This window comes from Nicotiana tabacum, chromosome 23 (genome assembly GCF_000715075.1).
Source record: "Nicotiana tabacum cultivar K326 chromosome 23, ASM71507v2, whole genome shotgun sequence".
NCBI lineage: Eukaryota > Viridiplantae > Streptophyta > Magnoliopsida > Solanales > Solanaceae > Nicotiana > Nicotiana tabacum.
In genome coordinates this window covers 25,258,111-25,281,943 of record NC_134102.1, presented here as the reverse complement: position 1 = coordinate 25,281,943, position 23,833 = coordinate 25,258,111, and the positions used below count along the sequence as shown (strand labels likewise).

At 36.8% G+C, this 23,833-nt stretch overlaps 2 protein-coding genes across 3 annotated transcripts; one reads left to right on the top strand and one right to left on the bottom strand.

Moving 5' to 3' along the window:
• Positions 1-443: 443 nt before the first annotated feature.
• Positions 444-4,968, top strand: LOC107802195 (probably inactive receptor-like protein kinase At2g46850). Its single transcript, XM_016625652.2, has 3 exons — positions 444-1,899; positions 2,548-2,631; positions 3,408-4,968. The coding sequence occupies exons 1-3, from the start codon at positions 1,080-1,082 to the stop codon at positions 4,484-4,486; spliced, it is 1,983 nt and encodes a 660-aa protein (XP_016481138.2). The 5' UTR covers positions 444-1,079; the 3' UTR covers positions 4,487-4,968.
• Positions 4,969-6,516: 1,548 nt separating this feature from the next.
• LOC107802196 (endoribonuclease Dicer homolog 1) lies at positions 6,517-23,511 on the bottom strand. Of its 2 annotated transcripts, XM_016625653.2 has the most exons (21): positions 23,185-23,511; positions 22,021-22,993; positions 21,822-21,935; positions 17,216-17,426; positions 16,503-16,897; positions 16,184-16,409; positions 15,504-15,676; positions 15,297-15,419; positions 14,508-14,668; positions 14,185-14,418; positions 13,959-14,109; positions 13,707-13,889; positions 10,440-10,601; positions 10,232-10,327; positions 9,510-10,135; positions 9,071-9,171; positions 8,778-8,977; positions 7,781-8,701; positions 7,507-7,671; positions 7,030-7,397; positions 6,517-6,902 (listed from the first exon to the last, which is right to left on the bottom strand). In XM_016625653.2, exons 2-21 carry the CDS (start codon positions 22,954-22,956, stop codon positions 6,725-6,727), a joined length of 5,724 nt encoding a protein of 1,907 aa, XP_016481139.2. In that variant the 5' UTR covers positions 22,957-22,993; positions 23,185-23,511; the 3' UTR covers positions 6,517-6,724. The 2 variants fall into 2 exon arrangements, with proteins under 2 accessions (XP_016481139.2, XP_075103010.1); XM_075246909.1 differs by having other exon boundaries at positions 22,021-23,511.
• Between the last annotated feature and the right edge of the window lie 322 nt (positions 23,512-23,833).

The following is a 23,833-nucleotide window of genomic DNA, read 5'->3' as shown; positions in this document are numbered from 1 at the left end:
GTCATTCTTTTTTAAAATAGTTTAGAAAAGAATATATGTTATATAAAATGAAAAAATAGAGAGAGTAGTACATAAATTTTGTTTTAAAAAATAAAAAATCCTTGTCCGAATTTATAAAATATTTAAAAATGTCCTTTTGTACTTAGAACCTCGCTATTTATTCTTGAAAGGAACAGGCCCGATACTAAACAATTAACATTTTTAATTCTCGTTATCTTAGTTCAAAACCAAGTACAGTATAATTTTCTTTTCTTTTATGTTATTGAGTCTCCCAACTACGCCACGTTCCCATTTGGCACAACTCCAGTTGCAAGGATGTACCCTATTCCTCAGACCAATTGTCTTCCCTTTCCTTACTTCCAAAATAAACTCCTCATTTCAAGCTAAATTCAAGATTTCCATACAAATAATAGTTAAACGAGAAAGATAGTGAAAATCTTTTGTATTTTTAGTCCTTTTGCATCTTCATGCAATATTTTTAGAAGAAATGTACATGGTGTGGATATCAAAAGATTGTTGGTCTATACAAGAGAGGTAGCAAAGTAATCTATTGGCAAGATTATAGAGGAGAATATAACTTCTTCGCCAATATCTTTTAGCTTTCTTTTATAGTGCTATTTCTTTTTTGAAGAAATGAACATTGTAGGAAAATTTAGAAACGAGGAACTTCAGTGTGTTCGTACATTAGAAAGGTCTTTTTCCTTTCTCCTCCGTTGAACTTGACTAGGTTCAATTTGCAAGAAAGAGAAGTACATTCTATAACTAGAAAGTCAAGCTTATAGGCACACAAGAAGGTGTAAGGTATAGGTAAATGACATATTCTTGGTCGTTCCATTGTCCGACATGCTTCTAAGTGTTTTTACATATATCTTACTACTTACCTCTCTCATCCTTCTAAGTTCCGTTGTCCTATGCCTTTAATCTACTGCCTCCACTCAAAACAGGACCTTGTTTGCTCGAAAGGACACAATCTTGGCCAACCTTTTGAGTTCTACTTCTCTAGATTAAATCGTAAACTCTTTCGGACCGTTAGTTTCACTTGCTTGGAGCAAAGTTATTAGTCAAAAGCCACCAGGAGCATGTTACCCCTGCGATTTTTCGCTTTTCTCTTTATAGTTACACTACTACTTAGCAGTGGAACGTATTCTCTCTCACATAAAGTCGAAGATCGACAAGAAGAAAATGACCATCAGAATAATACTTGGCAAGAAACGCATCATGAAGAAGCTTGTGGAGAGAAATGTGGGAATTTTCACATACCATTTCCATTCTACATGAACCAATCCAACTGTGGCTCTTCACTTTCTGATGCATTTCGCCTTTCTTGTATAAACTCCACTTCACTTTTCCTCAACATTGGTTCTCAAACATATCAAATTCTTCACTTCTTCTCCGATGGCATGCTCGTAGATTTCCCAAATACCACTTTTTGTCGTCAATACAACGACCTCAAATCCTTCGGATTTAAAGGAAATAACTACTTTGGCATATCTAGAGATAATATCTTAGGGCTCTACGACTGTGAGGATTCATCTTTGTGCAAATCAGATTGCGAGAAAAACATAATGCCTCGTTGTGATGGATCTCCGGGTAGTTACCCTGCGTGTTGCTACCCGTTATCTGATCACAGCGTTTGGAATGCGGATCAGAGAGATGGTTTCTCTACTTTTTCGCAGTTTGGATGCAGGGGATTTTCGTCTTGGGTTGTTTTATCTGGAAATCAAGTAGGCAAACGTGGTATTAAGTTAGAGTGGGCTGTTCCAAGAAATTCAACCACAGCAACTTGTGCTACTAATGCTGATATTGTCAATGCAACTACTGTTGCTTCTGGTATTAGATGCAAATGCCAAGATGGATTTGTAGGTGATGGTTTTGCTGTTGGAATTGGATGTCTCCAATGTGAGTTCTTTTAAACAACCTTACTATAGATAGTTAATATACACACGTTAAACTCCATTAACTTAACTTATATACATTGATAGTGTTGAAAAAAAATTACACTATCAGTTCCTTTTAACCAGTTATAGCATGTTAGGTTACCAAATTAGAATTACTTATAGACAGTTATCAATCATTATATTTTTAGAGGTCATCTTAAACTGATAGTATAAAAGACTATACACTGTTAGTTAATAGAAGTTAAACTCCTTTGTAAAGAATTTTTACAACATCAGCGTATTTTAACTGATGATACCTCGTTGTTTACTACATTCATTGCTAAAAAAAAAGAGGAATTAGCGACGGATAAATTCTGTAACTAAATAGAAAAAATCGTCCCTAATCCAATTTAGCGACGGATTATTAAGAAATTCTATTAGTTATGAACGATTTCGTGACAGATTAGTGATGGAGTTCGTAACTAATTCTAGTTATTTTTAGTGATTTTAGATTACCAAATAAGAATTACTTTAAAAGGTTATATCTTAACCTGACAGCAGTGCACAGAAGTTAAACTCATGACCATATAACAGTGATCTATTATCATCAATATTGGAAAATAGTTTATTATCCATGATTGGCTTTTAATCAATGTGAGTTCTTTGGCAGCTTGCACTAAAGAAGGAAAGGAAGCATATGGAAAAGCATGTTCTTCAACAAGTCATGGTAGAAGGAAAGCAGTAATTCTAGCTGGTCTGTACTCTGTACTAGTGACAGTAATTTCAATTGAATTCGGCATGTTTTAACTCATAACAGAAAGCAGGAGGTATTGAAATAACTGCACTGGATTTACTATGCTCGATTGAACTCATTTTTCCATTATCACATCTTGGAACTACACACATCCATTTTTAAATAGTTACATCTTGTTGCATGTCATCTTAATCTCATAGTACAAAAAGAATTACACTGTTAGTGCACAAAAGTTAAGACTCTTTATTTTTAGGATTCAAAATATATACACAACATTGTAAACAAATTCTACACCAGTACTGCGTTTTAACCTGTTTTAGCTTGTAATTTGCCTTATTCTATGTTATTTATCTTCCTTGTTATGGATGTTTACCTTTAGTTATCTTTTGAATGACCTTATAATATTAAAAAAAAAATTACATTGTTAGTGTATGGAAGTTAAATAGGAAGGTCAATAAATTTAGACAGGTAATCTGCCTTGATTGGGGACAGTGTTGGGATTTAACTTATAACTTATATGTACTAATAGTAAAATACTTTTATATTAACCGTATATCTAACATGTTGTAACAAGTAACCTCCCTTGTTTTTAGGTTACTAATCTCACTTTTTATAAACGGTTACCTGTAGCTATCATTTAGTGACTTGATAACGTAAAAATTCGTTTAACTGTATATAAAAGTTAAACTCGCGATGTTGTGTCTTATATCAAAGATTAATTTCTTTAATTTTCTAGAGATGAGATAGACTCACAGCAATTGTCTACATATGCACAGGAGTACTCACTTCAGCGCTCACCATCACCTCCTTGACAGCACTTTTCTGTGTTTTACGACGGCCTATGAAGACAGACATATTCGATCATCCTAGTATGACTCGCAGTCAGGGTAACATCTCATTCCAGAAACCTTGTACTATCCGAATGTTTACTTACTATGAGCTAGAGCAGGCCACTAAAGGTTTTCAAGATGATCAAATACTTCTTGATCATGGTGGCAAAGCTACACTATATTCTGGAACTCTAGTGGAAGGATCAGCTATAGCTGTACACAGACTACAATGTGATAGTGAACGAGAACTTGTCGAGGTTTTGTCCCGAGTGGAGGCATTACATGCTGTTTCAAACAAGAATATTGCCCAGATTATTGGATGGTCTGTTGATTCTGGATACACCCCATTAGTGGTGTATGCTTATCCTGTTAATGGAACGCTCGGGGAACATCTTTTTCGAGCTAAAGATGAGACAAAAAGAGGTCTTGATTGGCACCAGAGAATAAACATTGTTGCTGAAACAGCAAATGTTCTTGCATTCCTCCAATCTGAGGTTTATCCCCCCATTGTACATCATGAACTTAATGCCAGTTGCATCTTCCTAGATGAGGACTTGACCGTGAAACTCTTTGGACTCGAGCTCTCCACAAATACAAGCACTGATTACAAAAAGCAAAACGACGTTTACAACTTTGGATTGGTCCTTTTGGAGGTTATCACAGGTAGCAGATCGGATCATGTTCCATCAAAGACGGCTTTACAGAAGATAACAAGCGGGAAGTTAGAAGAGATTGTAGATCCACATCTTTATTATCACGAGCAGCCTATTTTTCGAAGGGAGCAGATAGAGATAGTTGCAGACCTTGCAACAAGATGCATAATATTTGGTTCCCAAGATGGCAAATTTCACATGGGAGATGTTGCAAAAGAACTGGTTCACATATCAAAAGATGGAGTTGATGGTAGAAGTAGGAGATGTCCGTCGACTCATAATCTTGAAGAAACTTTTTCCAATTCAAGTCTTCTTCAGATGATATCTATGTCTCCTGATTCTATACATGTCCCTGCCAGAGGCTTCTCTTAAGCCCCTGCTGTTCTGAATAAAAGCCACTATCAAAATAACATTCTTGGGCTTTTATCATCATTAAACACTTGCAGTAATTATGTAGTTATCTCCTCCTGCTTTCTCTTAAGTATACACAAGCAATCTCTTGTTTTAATAAAATTTTCCAAAACCTCAATGTCTTCAATCCGTTTGTAACAGTAGCTTTTGTACATTATTAGTGTCAGTCGTGTATTTTCATATTATTTTCATATTCCTAGACTTCTGTTATTACTTGTTGCTCTCGTTTCGGTTTTCTGATTGCATTACTTAGTTTTAGTTTTGTATTTTCGCTTCAGATTTGCGTTTGGTTTGCTGGTTGTTGCCCCTTCCTTTCATATTTCCTGAGCCGAGGGTCTACCGGAAACAACCTCTCTGTCTTCTTAAAGGTAAGGGTAAGATCTACGTACACACTTGTTTCATCGAGAAATAAAATATTAAGTTTTAGAGGTCTACCAGAATATATTGAACACCCTTTATGGGTTTTTTGTTGTTGTTGAATGTCTTCAATCCAGTTTACCTGTCATTGAAACTGTTCACTACAATGATACTCACTACCCTTCATCGAGAAATAAAATATTAAGTTTTAGAGGTCTACCGGAATATATTGAACACCCTTTATGAATTTGTTGTTGTTGTTGAATGTCTTCAATCCAGTTACCTGTCATTGAAACTGTTCACTACAATGATACTCACTGTACCTTATACTAAGTATTCAATGTCAAATTGACCAGGCGTTTCTCTGATTGTACAGCATAATCTTTTGTCATGTTGTAGTAGATCACTTGCCAGATTACCAATCTACACTTACCATAAACTAAACTTAGATAGATGATAGTGTAAAAGCGTGTCAGTTTATAAGAAAACTGTAGTGATTAGTGAGACTAACGTTTCTTAGTAATGTGTTGGCGCCTTCCTAGAACTAATTCTCTAAAACATCTAAATGTCTTGAACAAGTCAATTGCAACTTCGCATCCTTATCATTCAAAAAATTTCGGACCAACTTGTGCGCACGTCAACTACTTTACCAGATACATATTACCTCTCATCAACACATATACCAAACAACTCTATCTGCCAAGGCTTAGACAAATAGAAAGAAACTACCTAGTATTTTGTCTTCACAAGAATTTTGAACCCTGTTCTCCAAAATTTGCTCACAACACAATGAATGGCCTAACCCTGGGTCTTGAGTGCATATCCTTACACCAGTTCTTTCCGGAAGTAGTAAATTCCGTATTATTCGGAAAAGCTTGTTTTTACCAAATTATTGAATTGGAAATTTGGAATTGGTGACATGGCACAGAAGTAAACACTTGAAGCCCTGATCGGCATTGCAGAATTTTAAATTATTAAAAAATAAAGTAGCACAATTTCTCTACATTAGCAATTCATTAAGTTGCCATGGTTGAGAAGGTAAAATTATAGTCAAGGTTATCCCTTGTGGCTTTACTACTTCCGGTCTCAAAATAATAGGAGTAATCATTTTGACAAGCTTAATTTGTTATAAAATGTTATTTTTAAAAGTACAAGCATTCATTGCTTTTTTCCTAACTCATCCTTACAGCTCCAATTAATAGAGTATTAACAATGAAATGTTTATGACGAGATAAAAAGTAGTTTAAACTTGAGTCTCTTTCTTAGGAGGGGTGCAATAACCTTAACGGACAAATAATATGACCGTACTGTTCCAATGACATGGAACTCCCAACAAAATCTTGAAGAAAAATAAATCAATAAAATACGCTCCTCGCACATTTTGAAGTACAAATTCATTAAATTCCGTACTAAAAGAGAGTGGATAAGAGGCACAGAAGAAGAGATTCATTGGCTGGATCAATAATCTAACACCTAACTAACCGATAATTATATGACTAATCTATCAAAACACCCGAAAAACGTCATTCTCCACGGAAATTTCATTTTGCAAAACCAAAAATTCTTCCAAAAAGCCTCAGAAAATGCAACAATTAACCCCATGCAAGAATAAAAAAGGGCAGATCAATTGGAGATTTTAACGTAACATTTGTCTTTCATTCCAAAGACTTCAAATTTTTGTGGGATAATGAGGCAGCTTATGTTGGATGCTAGTAACAAAAGCATATCTTACAAGGAGTTTAGGGCCCAAATTTTTAGTAGAGACAGACATTATGTAAGCTTGTTTTGCAGGGAATAGGTATCCTGATAAGCAATAGAAGACTGCAATATCTGTAAAAGGGTTCATGAATACCATCTATTTAAGAGTTCCAGTAGTAGAGACGCTGCAGAATCCTTGGCTTTCTTTACACTCGGCATAGGTTCCCCGATACATTCATCTGTCCATCCTTTGTCCGAAGTATTTACGCGTACACCATATGTAAACCTCTTTGCATGTGCTGGGCCACCCTCGTGCACACTTCTGAAAAACACCAAATTATTGATTCAGTTTGCAATTCAGAGTGAGGATACAGACATTTTTGTTCACCAACAATATCATAGTGCAATAGCATGTAGGTAGAAAGCTAAAATGTAAAAACACTTCTTACCGATACAGTGGCATAGGCCAATTTCTACGTAAGCATATATCATTCAATGTCTGCCTGGTATACGACGGGTTTCCGTTCTTCTTTTTCTTCCCATCTTCAGCCTTCTTAGCTTCGGCTTCCTCCCTCTCTTTCAACACAACAAGGGCATTCCTGGCAGCCAACTTCTGTGCCATTTTCTTTTGAGGATTCTGAGCCATTCCAACCTGAATACCATCAACATATACTTCAACTGTAGCTATATTCCCACTTCGACTCGCTTTGTACTCTAAGCCTTGAGCTTGTTGTTGACAGCGTTCTTGTAGTTCACGAACTGGATGCATCGGCAGTGTTTCTGGTGTGACCATTGGATGCAACAATGGTTGAAAAACCTGAGAAAATTCACGAATCAAGTGAGCTGACATCCCTACCAGAATTCATTCGCCAATAACAGGACAGCTGGATAATGAGGTTAATTATTACAAGGCCTTTGAAACTAACCTTCCACACAACTGCAGTATCACACCCACTGTCAAGAAAAATAGCCCCAGCAATTGATTCAAAAATATCACCAAGAACTTTAGGAGCTTTGCAATCCCCTAAACCAAAGGAGTTGAAACCTGGTTTCGATAGTTCATTCTTAACCTCACTCACAAAGTCACGAATCTGGACAAAAAGGGGAAAAAAAAGGCATTGGCATACATTCTTTGCAAAAGGAGAAAGTCCAATACTGACAAAAAATTGAGTATGCAAAGCGGAAGCAAAGTTAAACAACCTGCTTTTCTAGAGCACTGGATCCATGACGAAGGTGTAAATGAAGGCTGTGTTTAACCGCAACACGTGCAAAATTCTCATTGTTCACAGCTGCAGCTCTCAAGTCGGTTAATCGGCCAGGGGGAAGATCTGTGTATGTAAAGAACAAGTGCCTCGTGATGAGATGATCTAGTACTGCATCACCCACAAACTCCAGTCTTTGATAACAGGAGACCCCAGAAGACGGGCGTGAAGCATGAGTAATTGCTTCTAGCAGTAGGCCTTTATCATTGAAGCTGATGTTCAGAGCACCTTGTAATTTATCAAAGTCAACACTCCTGAGTACATTCTCGGGAATGCTATAAGGCCTAATAGAGTACTCAGTCTCTTTGAAGTCGAAATCAACCTCAACCCCGATCCATTTCATGAAGTGGTTTGCAGCATACTTTCCACCATCAACATAATATACGCCAATCAGTGATTCCACAACATCAGCCATCGTCTTGCTAGAGAGTACACGATACGAACCTGAATCGGTATCAAGCTCACCTTCTTCAGCTTCCTCATCTTCAAACTCATCAGCAGCAAGTGTCTTTGCTGCTACAGTCCCATTTTCTGTTATTTCATGACCAAATATGGACAACTCCTCTTCATTGGTGTCCTCGTCATACACAGGCAACACCCCTGGAGCGGCCCATCTCGATGGAGAAAATCGATCTGCTTGGATGTATGATTGGAGTCCCTTATTTAAGGCATATTGGTACAAGACCATGTTGCTTACCAATTGTTGTCTCATCCTGGTGAGTTGGCCTTCATGTTTCTGAGGATATTTAAGGAAAAGATACCGACTAACAACCCATTTCAGATAGGCATCTCCAAGAAGCTCTGCTCTTTCATAGCAGAAAGTCTCTTGGCAGGAAGCAGCTGTCAATGCTTCCAAGATCTGTATAACAAAAGGCTTAGGCATCAAATGAAGTCGTAAAGACAAACTCCAGAAAATAATCAGAGCTTTATTTTACCTTCAGTGCTGGGACAGGGTAACCAATCATATCCTTAAGCTGAACAGCAAGCAGCATGCTCTCAACCCTCCTCATGATCGAGGGCAATCTCTGAGCACCCCGAACAAGGGATCCAGGAAGTGGATGTAAAAAGCAGAGCTCAGGAGGGAGGAAAACATAATATGTTTTGTCAGTAGCTTCTTCAAGTTCACCCTCGTGTTCTACAAAAATTAATTCCACAATTACCAAAAAATGACATGAACAAGAGACAAGCTCAGTCAGAAAAAAAGGAAACAGGTAAAGTATAAGCAGACCTTCTGAATGTTCAAATCGTGGTGACAGAAGGTTCTTGCAATATGAAACACCACGGCCTCTTAATAGAGGCTGCTTTTTATAGACCAAATCAACTCCATACCTGCATACAAATTGGACTGGATAGCCAAATGCACCAAGGTTGTACTTGAAAACAATTGAAGAAAAGAACTTCCCAAATCTAGGACTTCCAAATAGCGGATAAGGGAAAAAGTGTAGGCCAGTTGCTCCAAAAAGCCAACTTATCCCACCCTTGAAAGTAATTCAGCCTTTAAAATGAGAAGCCTTTTATTATTCAAGTACAACCAAGGTGCACTGAAACCACCCAATCCTTGCAAATAATTAAGCATTTGTTAGCAGCAGAATTTAAGAAACCATGGTTCAAACTTCTAAGGACGTGGGAAAAGAAAAGGAGACACTAAGATATGGGTGATAACGTACTTTTGCTTGTAATAAGCAGCATAACTGCTGTACTCAAGAGGACCTAGGTAACCTTCTTTCCTAGGAAATGAGTTCTCTGCAGTCATATCATTGGGAATGCAATCAACATAAAATCTCTTTCCAGAATGAGCTGCAGTGACAATTCTCCCTACAATATCTTCTGCTCTAAGACAACAGTCAGCCATCATTATCTTGTCTTTACTCGAATCAACTTCAACCAAATCAAGGCTACTCCGGTGAGGGACCAATCCAGATGCTTTGACCACATCAAAGTTTGCAATAGCACCTCTAACACCGTATGTAGGATGAGACTTCAATCCAAATGCCATACCATGTCGCAATTTCGCAAAGCCATATTCCCTTCGATCTCCACCAAGAGCACGTTCACTGGTGCCAAGATATACATCTGGACGAGCTTTCTGAAGAGGATTGCTCCATACATCAGTTTTAGTAATTTTTTTAATAAGATCCCAGTTGATATCTTTTATAGGATCTCCAGATTCATCACCAGTAACAGGGGCAAATAGATATGCCTTTGCAGGGTCCCAAGGAGTGGTGGATGGCTCAACATCAACATCCAATACAATGCTCATCATTCTTACATGAAAGCTCTTAAGGGACGCCAACTGCCGGTCAGCAGAAATTAGAATTTTGTTCAAGGTAGTTAAATGCTAAGCTTAACAATAACTCATCATAACTTAGATAGCAAAAGAAATCTCAACCTGAGACTCTGTCACTTCTATTGGCCCTCTGAAGACAAGAGTCGCCTTTGTTTCTACAGTCCGAGCAATAAATAAATCCATCGACATCGATAATACCTGTATCCAATACGAGAACAAGATGATTATTGAGGGAAGAAACATTAATAAATTCACATTTGGTAAATAGATGTTTAAGCTTAAGATATAAAAAGCAAAACAAAAGACGAACCTCTGCATCCAGCTCATTGCCAAACAGTATTGCAAACTCTGACACATCAGTTAAGAATGGGTCCTTCGAGGTGCCAATATTCACACATTTGATAGCATACATATAGAGGTGAACCAACTTTGAGCTGTCACAAGAATCCTTCCCCGACAAAATCCATTCACCCTTCAGGGAAGAAAAAGGAGTTGCACATAATTGTGTTGAGAATATTGAAAGTCAGAGATCAAACCAAAGTTTGTTCCTTAAACTTACTAATGAGAAAACTGAACAGAAACTCTTCTGTAATAACATAGCATAGATCAGAATGCAAACTCTTCCCGCAAAAGCATCTACTGACTTATCTATATTATATTAAAAGCACGAAGGCCCTTAGCGAAATGTCGTTCGTCTTTTTTACCCTTTAAAAATATTTTTTGCACTAGACAAAACAGTCATTTTAATTATAATCCTAATATATAGGAATTTTATTTAATTATTTTCTCTGTTTTAAAAGGCGTTTCTGGGGCGAGGCGTACCAAAAAAGCCCCGGGGCGATGGTGTGGGGCGAAAATCTCAAGAGGCGTACGGGCGTTCGGAGCGCGTTTTTTTAGTAAAGAGTAAGCCCCAGAGACTTTTTCAAATTAAAACATAATTTGTTGAATTAGTCCTACATATAATACCCAAATTCTCAAAAGTCAGTTTGGTAATTACTCAAAAGGTTTAAAAAGGAACTCAAAAGTATTAAATTTAAAAGTAAAGACCTTTTTTATTGATTTAAGCCATAATTCATGGTTTTCACAATTTTTTATCTTGTCCGCTAGTATGCTAATATCTCCCAAAAGCAACGAATATTTAATTTTTTTACAAAAATAAAGAGAACTACATTTTTCTTCATAGCAGCAAATTCAAAGTTCAGGTTAATCATCCTTTTTGTTTCTCCATATAGAAAACTTTATTATTTTAGACTCAAATTACTTGTGCTTGTAAGTAACGTATAATAGATTGTTTTGATTAGTTTTTTGTGGGGATGGAGCACACATATATATAGTTTTATTCAATTTTTATGCAATTTTACCTGTTTATAAATATTAACTGTCATTATATTATTTTATAAAATATTAAAAATTAAATACCTATGGGGCTTACGTTGTCCCGCGCCTCGGGGCTTACGCCCCGCTGAGGCATATGTAAAACGCCCCGCCTTACGCTCACGCCTTTTAAAACACTGATTATTTTCACAATATTTAAGATTTCAAAATTAACTATATTAAGTGTATCAAAACCTTCCTTATTTGGATTATACGTAATATAACAGTTTTAAAAAGGAGAAATAATGACAATTTAAGAAGAAAAGGAAGAGTAAGATAAGCCTTCGTTTCAACTTCGAAACCAAAAGTAAAATACAAAAGAAATATTCTAGATTAATTTAAAAATAAATAATTGTATTGTTAATCTCCTTTCTTTTCTAGGTTTACAATTTTTATAAAATATTAGGTTTAGTAATCCTTATTTTCTTTTCTTGGTTTAGGAGTCCTTATTTTCCTTATCTCTTTCCATTTTTAGGAGTCGTGTTTTAAGGTTTATGAGTATTTTTCTTCAAAAAAAATAATAAGTCATTTAATTGTTTTCTATTATTTAAGAATTTGAAATCAACTAAATGTTTTGTTGTTAAACCATGCTTGGGAGTAAGCTTAACTAAGAAAATATTTTAAATTTAAGAATATAAAAGAAAGAAAAGTGTTGGTAAGAGCCAATAACGTTAATGATTCTACTAACATAAAGATCTAAAAATAATATGTCATAACAATTTTTGTGTTCGCTAAACCTAAAATTCTTATCGGATAAAATTTATAATTATAGTAAAATTGGAATGAGCTAATATTAAGATTTGAACAAAAATAAATTATTTTTTCAATGTTAAGAATAAATAATTAAGTCATTAGATTAATTTAACCAAAAAAGTCTTTGAATTAACTATTTTTCAAAAAAAAAATAAAAAATTGAGTCATTCTTTTCAAAATTCATCATGTAAATCGGTTATCGTATGGTACTATGAATCAAATTTTAAAAAATGTAAATTTTAAACCATAAGAATGAAACATCAGAAAACAAAATGTATTCTAAGTGAGTTGTCATTAATTATTTTTCTTTCTTTTACTTTTCATTTCAACAAATGAAAACATCCCTATATTTTTTTTTTACAATCTAAGTTACTTGTTATAAAATATTAACATAATGTAGTCATTTAAAACTTATCATTGATGACTTAATTTACGTATTCTTCTTGCACACATATTTTATTGAATGACGTTAAGTACGTGTTCAACGCACGTACACTAGAGCTAGTACAAGAGAATAGTGTCTACAATTTTATACTTTACTACTAATTTCCTTATCATTGCTCTCCTATTTTGTGGTGAACAGAGTAGGACATAATACATTCTTTACGAAGGGTAAGAATAATCTGCAAAACGTATACAGAAGGATAGAGAAGCTATTCCTCAAAGTAAACTTTGAACAACAGAACCCTTAAATCAACAGGGCAAATAGATTTGAAGTCTTGCAAAGATGGAGGGGGCAGCTGGCCATAAGAGTTTTTTGAAATAACTGAAGGAAATTTGTTTTAAAAAGGCATGCTACGTTAAATAAAATTTTAGAAACTTTTTGGGTAGAAGAGTGCCTTACGGCACTTTTTGAGTAAAAGATATCTTCTAGTACAAGCAAAACACTCACAATATTTCACAAAAGCCTATAACTATCCAAACAGATTTTCTTTTGCACAAACTGTCTCCAAGAAACTCCTCTGTAACTACTTTTTGGAAATTGTCCAAACAGATCTGGCGTTAGATTGAAAAGATGATTGAAATTTTTTCATTTTTTACTTTTTTGTTGCAAAAAGCTTTTCAACTTTTGCAACTTTGTTTGCTTGCAAGTTTCCAGGAAAAAAATTATATCATTTTCCGAACTTCGCAAAATTCTTTGGAAAACTGAAAAGCTACAAATCAAAGAAGTCGGAAAAAACTTCCAGAGTTTGGACATAAAGTTGGTTTCTTCAACCAAGACAAACAAAGTTTTTATTCAAAAAGAATCATTTTTCCAACCAAAAGCGCCTTAAGTTGAAATATATTTAGCCTGAGACAATCAAATACTTCAAATTGCTTGATTTTCATTTCCCTGCTTCCAGTGGACTGTTTCTCATTTGATAATTTTAGTCTTCAAACAAGAAAAGGGTACAGCAAAATAATTGATTAAATAATGAATAATAAATCAGAGAAGAACAAAGGCACTAACCTTGAGAATATCAGCTACACCTTCAGGATAAAATTCCCTGTGCCTGGAAGTTCCGGGAATTGGATCACCTTCATCTTCCTGTTCAGCTTTCTCCAACTCTGCCCCGCTTCCCTTGTCTGGCAAGAGCATGTCTGTAAATGCCCCCATCTGGTGGAGCTTCTTGCAAGCATCCAAACAAACAGCCTGCATCAAGACTACTTTTAACTGCTGGTATATCAAAATTGTTAATTGAGAACAAAAGGAAACGCAGACCTGCTGGGCAAGGCGCATTGAGCTGCACACAGGGCCCTCAAGTTTCTCGAAAGGTGCATTGCACGGGAGTTGAAGCCTACATGAATATTCAGTAGGGCCACCTGGCTTCTCATGACGCTCCATTATAAACTCAGGACGGAGAATTGAGTACCTGGAATGAGACAGAAAAACAGTTAAACCAATCATTAAAATATATTTCTCAGTAGGCGTACGTATGTAATTCCACCTGTCACTTGGTAGCTGGGAGCAATAGAAGTGGATCAGCCCAACAGCAGAATTTAAGCTCACAACAGCTCCAGTGGACTCCACCTGATAAACTGAATCTGTTGGTGCCTCCCCAGAGATCAACTTGGACGCACCTTTGAGATGACTAATATCAGTCCGCTCAATTGCTTCTTTCCGCAATGTCTCTTCACTGTTTCTGGCATTCCTCAGAAATGCTTCATGCGACAAATTATCTCTAAACAATGATTTATAATATCGCTTTAGAATCCATTACAGTGCACAAGGAGGATTAGAAGTGCTGAAATACATAAAGAATGCAGATACCTCTCAACCATCAAAATATAATCTGATCCAGGCTTACGGGCACGACCCCTAGACTGGATATAAGCCAAAATAGTTTTGGCCAGGTCAAACCGGATAACAACATTGCATTGCCGTATGTCAAGTCCTTCCTCAGCAACACTAGTAGCAACTAACAAATTCATCTGTAAAATACTTGCAAACAATTAGGAGAAAACAGAATTATCTATACACAAGCTGCTTTTGGCACACAGCCAAAAGATTCTAGAAGAGAAACTTTCCAGAGGTTCGGTTGTGTGTAGAACGACTACATGAAATTAGGAATTCCCAACAGTAAGATGCAGCAACAAGGCCATACAGATATTACTAATAGTTGAATAATAGTTGGCCACCGAAAGACAACCAAACTTACTTCCTTATAGATATTAGTACTCTGTTTCCAACAGCATAAGTTGCAGCAGATAATTCAAATTATATCTTGTTTTAGAATTACCTAATCAACTTACAACAAGAAGAAACATAAAATAAACCAACTTCACATTTCAAAATCACCGCTTCATTCTCAGCAAAGATTCAACAAAGAACTCAAGAATAGCAAGGCAGGCAGTAATGGTTTTTAAAAGGCAGGCATGTCACACATAAGAGTTAACTCCAACTTGAAAATGCATAAATAAGTGACGGCCGCTAATAATATCATATAACATAAATCTACTGCCAATACTAAAGTGTAAACCAGCTAAATGCTGTTGGCAGGTTACTGATGTAAAACTAATAACAATGATATTGAGTCCATAGCTTGGTACTGAGACATACACGACCATCTCGAAATTTGGCTATCGTGTCCTGCATTTGGCCTGTTCGCATTTCTTGACTATTGTTATGCCCAATTAAACTTGATGAAGTGATAAAACTTAGTGAAGGGAGCTCCTCAAAAACCTGCATGCTTAGCAAAACTTGTCATAGGATAGTGTCATGGCAATGCCCTTTCCTGATAAGAAAGTGAAAGAAGCAGCTATGCACCTTCGGAAGAACCAAGGCTGTCACAACACGTTCAACAAATATTATAGCACGAAAATCCTCTGTATGCTGATACTTGAGAAGTATCTTAATTAATGATTGAACTTTTGGTGTCACTTTCCCATCAGCCACAGCAGCTCCTAAAGTCACATCTACATGCTCTCCACTAGATACAACTGCAATAGACATCTCCAATTATGTCAAAGATCATGAGTACATTTTTCTTATGAAATCATGAATACATTTTTCTTGGTAAAAGGCCTCAAAATGTCTCACTTTAATATACTCAGCAATGAACTTTTTACATTTGTTGCAAACTTATGCTTCTCTTGATATAAGAACATACATAGGCACAAGTGTTACATCTGAGGCATATCAAATATATACCCCGACATTTGTGAAGGTAAGACATGACAAAGAAGCAAGCACAAAATGGGTACAGTTAAAGGGCATATATACATAATATCCAACTGATTGAGTATGGTCACTGTGATACAAGATAATAATCGAACATATGTTCTCCGCATTCACAGAATTGTCACTATGATATAGCATACATTGAACACAGTAATGTCTGGCAAAAATTGAATATATGATCTCTGCATTCACAAAGTTCAACGTATGATTTTTAAGCAATTCTTGTATTATGGACACATGATTAAACTACTGTAACAGGTGCTTACCATGACTTTCAAGAAGCTCGCCCTCCTCCATCTCATCAGGCCTATCACAATCACTATTCGGATTGTTACCTTCATCCATCTTACCATTTTCTGCAACTGCTCCCTCTGATAACTGGCATTGCAAGAGAGAGACAACCTTATCCAGGTAGGATTCTTGGAACTTGACATCAAGCTGGTAGCTTGCCCTTTCATCATTTTGTAAAGCTGTTAAAAAAGAGCGTGCTACCTACAAAATAAAAAGGGCTTCAGGAGACGCTGCATGCGAAAACAACCTATTTACAAGAAAATAAGGAACAAAAAAAGTGGTAACATTTACTACCTTATAGGCACACCACTGTCCCAGTTCACCAAGAGCATAGTTGATAGCCCTCAACTTTTGAATTAAATTAGCAGCCCCATCACTTTCAGTTCTTTCAGATACACCATAGACTTGGCGCAGCTCTTCTCTAGCTCCAGCATCACGAGCGCCCATAAATTGCCATTTACTTCTTCTGGAACTTGACTGTGCAGCTTCTTCAACCGCTGATTCCATTTGTTTTATTTGTTCATGAAGGGACCACAAACTAGCAGCTTTATCATACTCCACTACTACTTCTGACGGCATTGGCACATGTTTCTCGAGGTCCTTGCGGTCCTTTATGGTAAAGACGACTGAATCTAATTTCGTTTCCAAATTACGAATCTTTATTGCACAATCAACTTGGCTGGAAACACCTATATCAATCGCAGACATTACAAATTTTGTGAAATGCAGTAGCTCAATATAATCGGCAATAAGGATACAGAGAAACAGAGCAGAAATAACATGAATAAAGTCAAGTTTAAGATTTAATACGAAAAGGGAAGAGCAGACTTCGTTCACAAATCCCTTTCGACAGAATCAATACAACTCAGAAAATACAGAGCAATACAAAAGGAAAAACATGACCAAGCCGAGTTTGATATTTAGTAACAAAGAGGGAAAGAGGAAACTTCATCTTCAAAGCTATCACTTTTGATAGATTCAGTCTTATTAGGGCAAAGAAAGACTACCCTTCAAGTTAACAGGTGAAGCAGTCATGCCAAAAACAGATGGCCTTTTGTCCTTTTGCGTTGTATGATAGAACTCAGACATTACTAAAGAATACGGATGCTTCTTCACAGCATGATGGCATTCATCCAGAATAAGGAGATTAATTGCTTCCATTTTTATTATACTGTGCCTCAAGATGTTCAGAAGAATCTGAGCAGTCATAACCAAGACCTGCAAAAAACAGAAGCACTCGAGTGAGAAGGAATGGAAAATTCAACCATCAACCAACTCCCACAACTTAGTGATGTGACAATTATTCTCCATCTTATTTTGCATAGGTACATTAGTGAGCATCTGATAATCAGATCACACTGATGCACGCAGCAAACAACTGTAGCTATGGGTAAAGACTAGAGAGAAGAATGCCTCTTTGCACAGATAGTTCGCTAGACTGAATAGAAACATGAGACTACACAAACACCCATATTGTAAATAATATTTGACACTATCTTGATGTATTATGAGTCGAAAGCGAATATTTTGTCAGAAGAAAAATTCTAGCTAGATTTTTAGCTGAAAAACAAGAATTGGAACAGAATTGAAGCAATTAGGATCCCTCTGAAGGTTGCAACATAGATAGAGAATACAAATAGCAGATCAGATTTCCGGGAACATAACAGTGAACTGTGACCGTGGAGAAAGAGGAGACACTTCTATTGGCATTCAGCAACACTATTTATATTACACTAGTACAAATTACATATTTTTCTTAAAGAGAGAAAAACTGACTCAGTAGAATATCCAGACTATTTTGGTGCATTATTTGTTCTGCAAGTGAATTAATAAGTTTGAATTTGGATGCGTGCTCCCTTCATTCCAATTTTTAAGTTCTCATGGAGATTAAGAAACAAAATTACACTGATTGTTTGAGTAAACTGCAAATATGAAGACATTATCTCCACCACCCGCATTCTCTCTAGTATCACTAAGATTATCAAGTTAAGACCTTTTGAAGATTCATCGAATAAGGGACCATTTTCTTTATGCATAGTAGGTGGATAAAAGGAAGGATCAATTCAGTTACCTTAAGAAGTTTGTGATTGATTACATAGGATAACTTATCCCATGAGAGAAGAGAGAGGGGAAGAGGAGGGGGGGGGGGGGGGGGAAGTTATCCCATGGATAATTTTGTCTATTTCTCTCTATCCCCCTTCTCCCACTCACGTGCCGCTCGCTTCCTTCACCTCAGAATACATCAAATCCAGCCAAAGTACTACCTTTTTATTTTGTTCAATAAGTTCTCTTTTTTGTTTAGTTTTATGCCTAATTTCATAGATAACATGTTGATATTACATTAATATTCATCCAAATAAAAAATCTAATACTATGCCTTAACTCTTAATCTTATATATAGCTTGTCTTTAGGTCAAAATTAGTAATTACTACATATATTTACAACAAGTATATTTTAGTCACGAAAATTCTAGTCCAATCTTTCATCCTTTCTGTACAAACATATGACAAATTTTCCTTACTCGCTCATTAACAAGCACCTCACTAAAATGGGAGTGTCACATCCCACCCTATGTTTGCGCATGAAACAAAGGAACCCTAATCACAATTCACAAAAGGATCCGCAAAAATCAACAACTTGTCCCAAAAAAACATGCACTCATGTAGACCCCAAGACAGCTTTAACTAATTCATCATGTGCATTGCAATCACATCAATCATAGTATCAGCAGATTGCTGAAATTTCAGCTCACTAGCACCTGAAAAATTACGTTACAACCATTGATTAACTATAAATATGTACAATCTCACAATATACAGTCCATTCCTTTTGCGTCTCTGCTAACCAGATGAGAGATAAGATGATTGTGGGACCCTACAGTGAAATATCCGGGCAGTTTGTGGTAATTTTATAATACTGAAGACTTGGAATCAAAACTTCAGCGCCTAAATAAGTTTTGCTTCACAAAGGATGATGAAGATTTTGGAGAGAGGAGATAACACACACACATCTGTCTAATATAGCTCTTTCCCCACCATGGTTAAAATAACTTAAATGTCAAGAAACTCCAACATCACAAAATTCCAATCAAGGTAATGTTGCACATGATACTGAAACTTCATCTAGAAAGACATTCTCATTCTACTTGTACCGATGAAGAAGCTAAGTTTGTTTTGACATTACATTTAAGGACATCTACAAATGCATTTATGCCCCGCGTCACAAGTCACGGCATCTAAGTACAACTTCAGAAGTAAGTGTCCAGAGAATTGAGAGAATAGTTCAATTATTCACAAAATCAACAAAGATTCACAAATGACTATAGTTACACCAATTAAAAGTGAAATCTAAGTTAACAATGGCAGTTCACCAAACCAATTGATGATTGGCTATGTATGGTGAACAACATACTTACTAGACGTTTCAATAAGTCTGTAATGGCATAATATGTGGGTTTTTTAGAAAATAATAGGACTATCAATATGTGGTTTGTAAGGCATTGGATGAATGATATGATCATACAAGTCCAACATGGATTACCACATCACAGTTATATTCTTCCCATCTGGTTATTGCATCTATTGCCTATTGGTTAGACCCGTGGCTATATTTGATACTTCTGAAGCAATGTCAAGACGAGATAACAGACATTAAAAAATTACTGACATTCTGAGGAACAGAGTTGTCAAAAGCTCATTTGAGGCACGCTTAAGCCCTGAAGCTCAGGGTTGGCGCTTCGCCTCACTTAGGATGCACTTCTGTGTAGGCAAGTCACTAAGGTGTGCGCCTCTTGAAAAGAGAGGTACTAAATAATAAATATTGGCAAAAAGAAATATTAATTGTATGTTACCATCTCAAAAAAAAGATACACTAATTGTTAAGGAAATCATTATGAACGAAGTTGTTACTTTTTTTCTTGCATCACATATATGTTCTTCTTTTTCTTCGTTTCGGCTTTTTTTAAAGCTTACGACAAAGTACTGAGGGAGCTTTTATGGAGATGTTTGGAGGCTAATGGTGTTCCAGTAAAATACACTAGGGTGATTAAGGACATGTGATGGAGTTAAGACTCGGGTGAGGGCTGTGCAAGGAGACTCGGAGCATTTCCCTGTGGTGATGGGGTTGCATCAAGGATCCGCTCTTAGCCCGTTTTTATTCGATCTAGCCATAGATGTGCTGACGTGACACATTCAGAGGAAGGTGCCATGGTGTATGCTATTTGTTGATGACATAGTGCAGATTGACGAGACGCGAGGCCGGGTTAACACTAGGCTGGAGGTTTGGAGACAGACCCTGGAGTCTAAAGGTTTCAAGTTGAGCAGAACGAAAACAGAATACTTGGAGTGCAAGTTTAGTGATGGGACGCATGAAGCCGAAGTGAAAGTGAAACTTGATACACAAGTCATTCCTAAGAAAGATAGTTTCAAATATCTTGGGTCTATAATCCAAGGCACGGAGATATTGTCGAGGATATTACACATCGTAGTGGAGGGGTAGATGAAATAGAGGCTCGCCTCTGGTATTTTGTGTGATAAGAATGTGCCACCAAGACTTAAGGGCAAGTTCTACAAAGTGGTAGTTAGACCGACCATGTTGTACGGGGCTAAGTGTTGGCCAGTCAAGAAATCCCATGTCCAGAAAATGAAAGTAGCAGAAATGAGGATGTTGAGATAGATGTGTGGGCATACAATGAAAGATAGGATTAGGAATGAAGTTGGACAAAGTAGGAGAGGCACCTGTGGAGGACAAGTTGCGGGAACCGAGGTTGAGATTGTTTGGGCATGTGAAGAGGAGAGACATAGATGCCCCGCTTAGGAGGTGTGAGAGGTTTGCCATGGCGAATCTGGGGAAGGGTAGAGGTAGGCCGAAGAAGTATTGGGGAGAGGTGATTAAGCATGACATGGCATTACTCCAACTTATCGAAGACATTGACCCTCGATAGGAAAGTGTGGAGGTCGAGTATTAGGGTTGCAGGTTGATAGCTAGTCAAGAGTTTCTCATAATCTTACCAGTAGTATTAGTACTATTCTTGTATTTTCCTATTTTTAGATCTTTATTATTACTCGTTGTGCAGTTGGCCTCCGTTATTTTATTACGCCTTGCGCTTAAGCCTCGATACACCTAGAGCGTTTTTAAATGCTTTTTGCCACAACTCTACTGACGAAACCTTTGTTGTTTTCACAAAATATATGATCGGAAATCAGGAAAGCTTTAATTTTTAACATCAAAACTACAAACCAAGCAGCTTACGGAAATCGCTTTAAAGGATAGTAGAATTAAAGAAATTTCAGAAACAGATTCACCCAAAAAAGGATAACAAGAACATTTCATCAGCTAACTTACACCAATATGACTTCATAAGCAGCCATTACTTGTACTTCCAAGTGGTTAAGAAAAGGTACGACAAGGTCGATAAGAATATAATGAGATACACCAAACACAGGTGCGCACAAACTTGTATTTTGTGCACACTTATTTTTGCTCAATTTCATTATACTCTTGGTGCTATTTTTTTCTTAATACATACCCTTCTCCCAAAAAGAAAAGGTGTGCGCAAACTTGATGGTATCACAATAATCATATATAATTAGAAGAGAGAAGCATTAACCAACCTGTTTAGTTTCAAACTCACGCTGCCACCTTCGTGCATCCCAAAAATCTTGGCCCATCTCACCACAATAATGGCCAACTTGATAACCAGTTTGCTCACGAATAACTTCTGCTTGCTATGTTCCAAAACAACAAACCAAATTCAATTCCAGTTTACACAATTGTGAAAATGGGTAAGCGGAAGACGTGCTAAACAAATACCTGATAAACAAGTGGAACTTTAGGGACCAGAAAGACAGCCAGCATCTTCTTGTTCTGTTTGTGCAAGTCATTACATAGACTCTTCATGAGGAGGATGGCAATAAGCGTTTTTCCTGCTCCTGTTTCAAGAAAAGCAATTGTATTTTTCTTTCTGGCATGCTCAAGTACATCCAACTGATACTTGCGTGCTTGCTCCTTGGGAGCTTGTTCCTTTGGTTTAACATCTTTCTTCTCAATAGCTCCAGAATGTTCAACGCTCCTCTCAGTCAGTAACTTCCCCTCTCGATTTCTATCTGCTTCCCATGAACCTACCCGAAATACCATCTCATTCTTTTCTTTGTCCCTTTCCCAAAAGCCCCTTCCTTCCCTCCAATCCCTATCTCTCATACCATGATTTTCCCTTCTCTTCCTGTGATCCCTATCTACTCTATTGATCTCATCACTCTCGTGGTCGCGGAATCTCTTCCTAGCTGCCAAAGGTGGTCTATCGCGGCCTCTCTTCTCGCGGCTAACACCACGGAGTCGTGCCCTTTTGCCATTTCTCTCTTCATGATAATCTCGTTCCTTATGCCTAGAAAGTCCATTTCCTTCATGCAAGGACTTCTTTCCCCTGTCACTTCCATTCTGCTTAGTATTATCCTTGTTAACTTGTGGCTCATTGTACTTGATAATTTCAGCTGCAGCTGAACCTTTACTACATCCATTACTGTCATTGTGATCCACACAAGGTGCAGAATCATCACCATTCTTTAATTTTTCAAGAATCCCATCAATTCCACCAAAGAAACAAGGATCAACACTACCATCAACCGGACCCAATTGATTTGATGGCTCAACGGGGACAAAATCTTGAATAAACTCATCACAGGAAATATCCTCACAAGCATCAAGCCAGTATGAGGGTTTCTCAGAACCTCGACCGTCATCTACCTCCATTACAGAATTGTAATAATTTTTACCAATTCATGCGTACCTAAATGAGCAACAAAAAATACAGTAATGTAATAATTTTTTACCAATTATGCACACCCAAATGAGCTACAACTACTCTATGAACTTCATGAATACAACAACACACAGCCCAGATACTGTATTAAACCCTAGAATCAAAGTTTATTCTTCGGCATAAAAATGGATCCAAAATTAGAATGGAGTGAATAGAACCTGGTAAAAAAGGAGAGAGGAAGATTGCAGATTGGCGTTGGATAGACCGTACGAAACACGCAAATATAGTGGAGGAGCCAACAACAAAAAAAAAAGAATCAATTTGATTTATTAGTGCGATTTTTCAAAGATTCGCAAGGTCTATCTTACGCCGATCCTGCTTTCTACTTCTCTTCTTCTTCTGGTCCCAACTACACTTTGTTCCCAAAATATTCTCTGCTTCTCTAATGGGTATTAACAGTTTTGAAGTGAAGTGATTGTGAAAAGGGAAAAGGGGCGGCCGTTTTGGCAAGTCAGGAGGATATTGCACCCTTCTCCGCAAGCCCTAGCAAATAAATAAAATATGTAGTCAACCCTATATAAGATTCGGTTTTAAAAAAAATCTTTTGGTAATGTCAATTTTGTTAAGGTACCGTTTGGATCGACTTAAAAGTAGCTTTTAAGTTAAGTGCTTAAAAATACTTTATAAGTGCTGAAACTTATTTTATAAATAAGTAGTTATGTGTTTGGATAAAAGTGTTGAAACTGAAAACAAGCTAATGAAGTGTTTGGTAAACAAGTGCTAGGAAGCACTTTTTCTTGTTAAAATGACTGAAATATTCTTAAAGTTGTTAACATTATAAAGAATATGATGACTATAATATTATAT

Coding starts and splice junctions, on each gene's coding strand:
- LOC107802195 (XM_016625652.2), top strand. CDS start 1,080: ATGTTACCCCTGCGATTTTTCGCTTTTCTCTTTATAGTTACACTACTA. Junction 1,900..2,547: donor TGGAATTGGATGTCTCCAAT/GTGAGTTCTTTT, acceptor GTTCTTTGGCAG/CTTGCACTAAAGAAGGAAAG. Junction 2,632..3,407: donor GAAAGCAGTAATTCTAGCTG/GTCTGTACTCTG, acceptor ACATATGCACAG/GAGTACTCACTTCAGCGCTC.
- LOC107802196 (XM_075246909.1), bottom strand. CDS start 22,956: ATGGAGGTAGATGACGGTCGAGGTTCTGAGAAACCCTCATACTGGCTT. Junction 17,427..21,821: donor GTGAGTTTGAAACTAAACAG/GTTGGTTAATGC, acceptor TGTTTTTTGCAG/GTCTTGGTTATGACTGCTCA. Junction 14,669..15,296: donor CCAAATTTCGAGATGGTCGT/GTATGTCTCAGT, acceptor AGTATTTTACAG/ATGAATTTGTTAGTTGCTAC.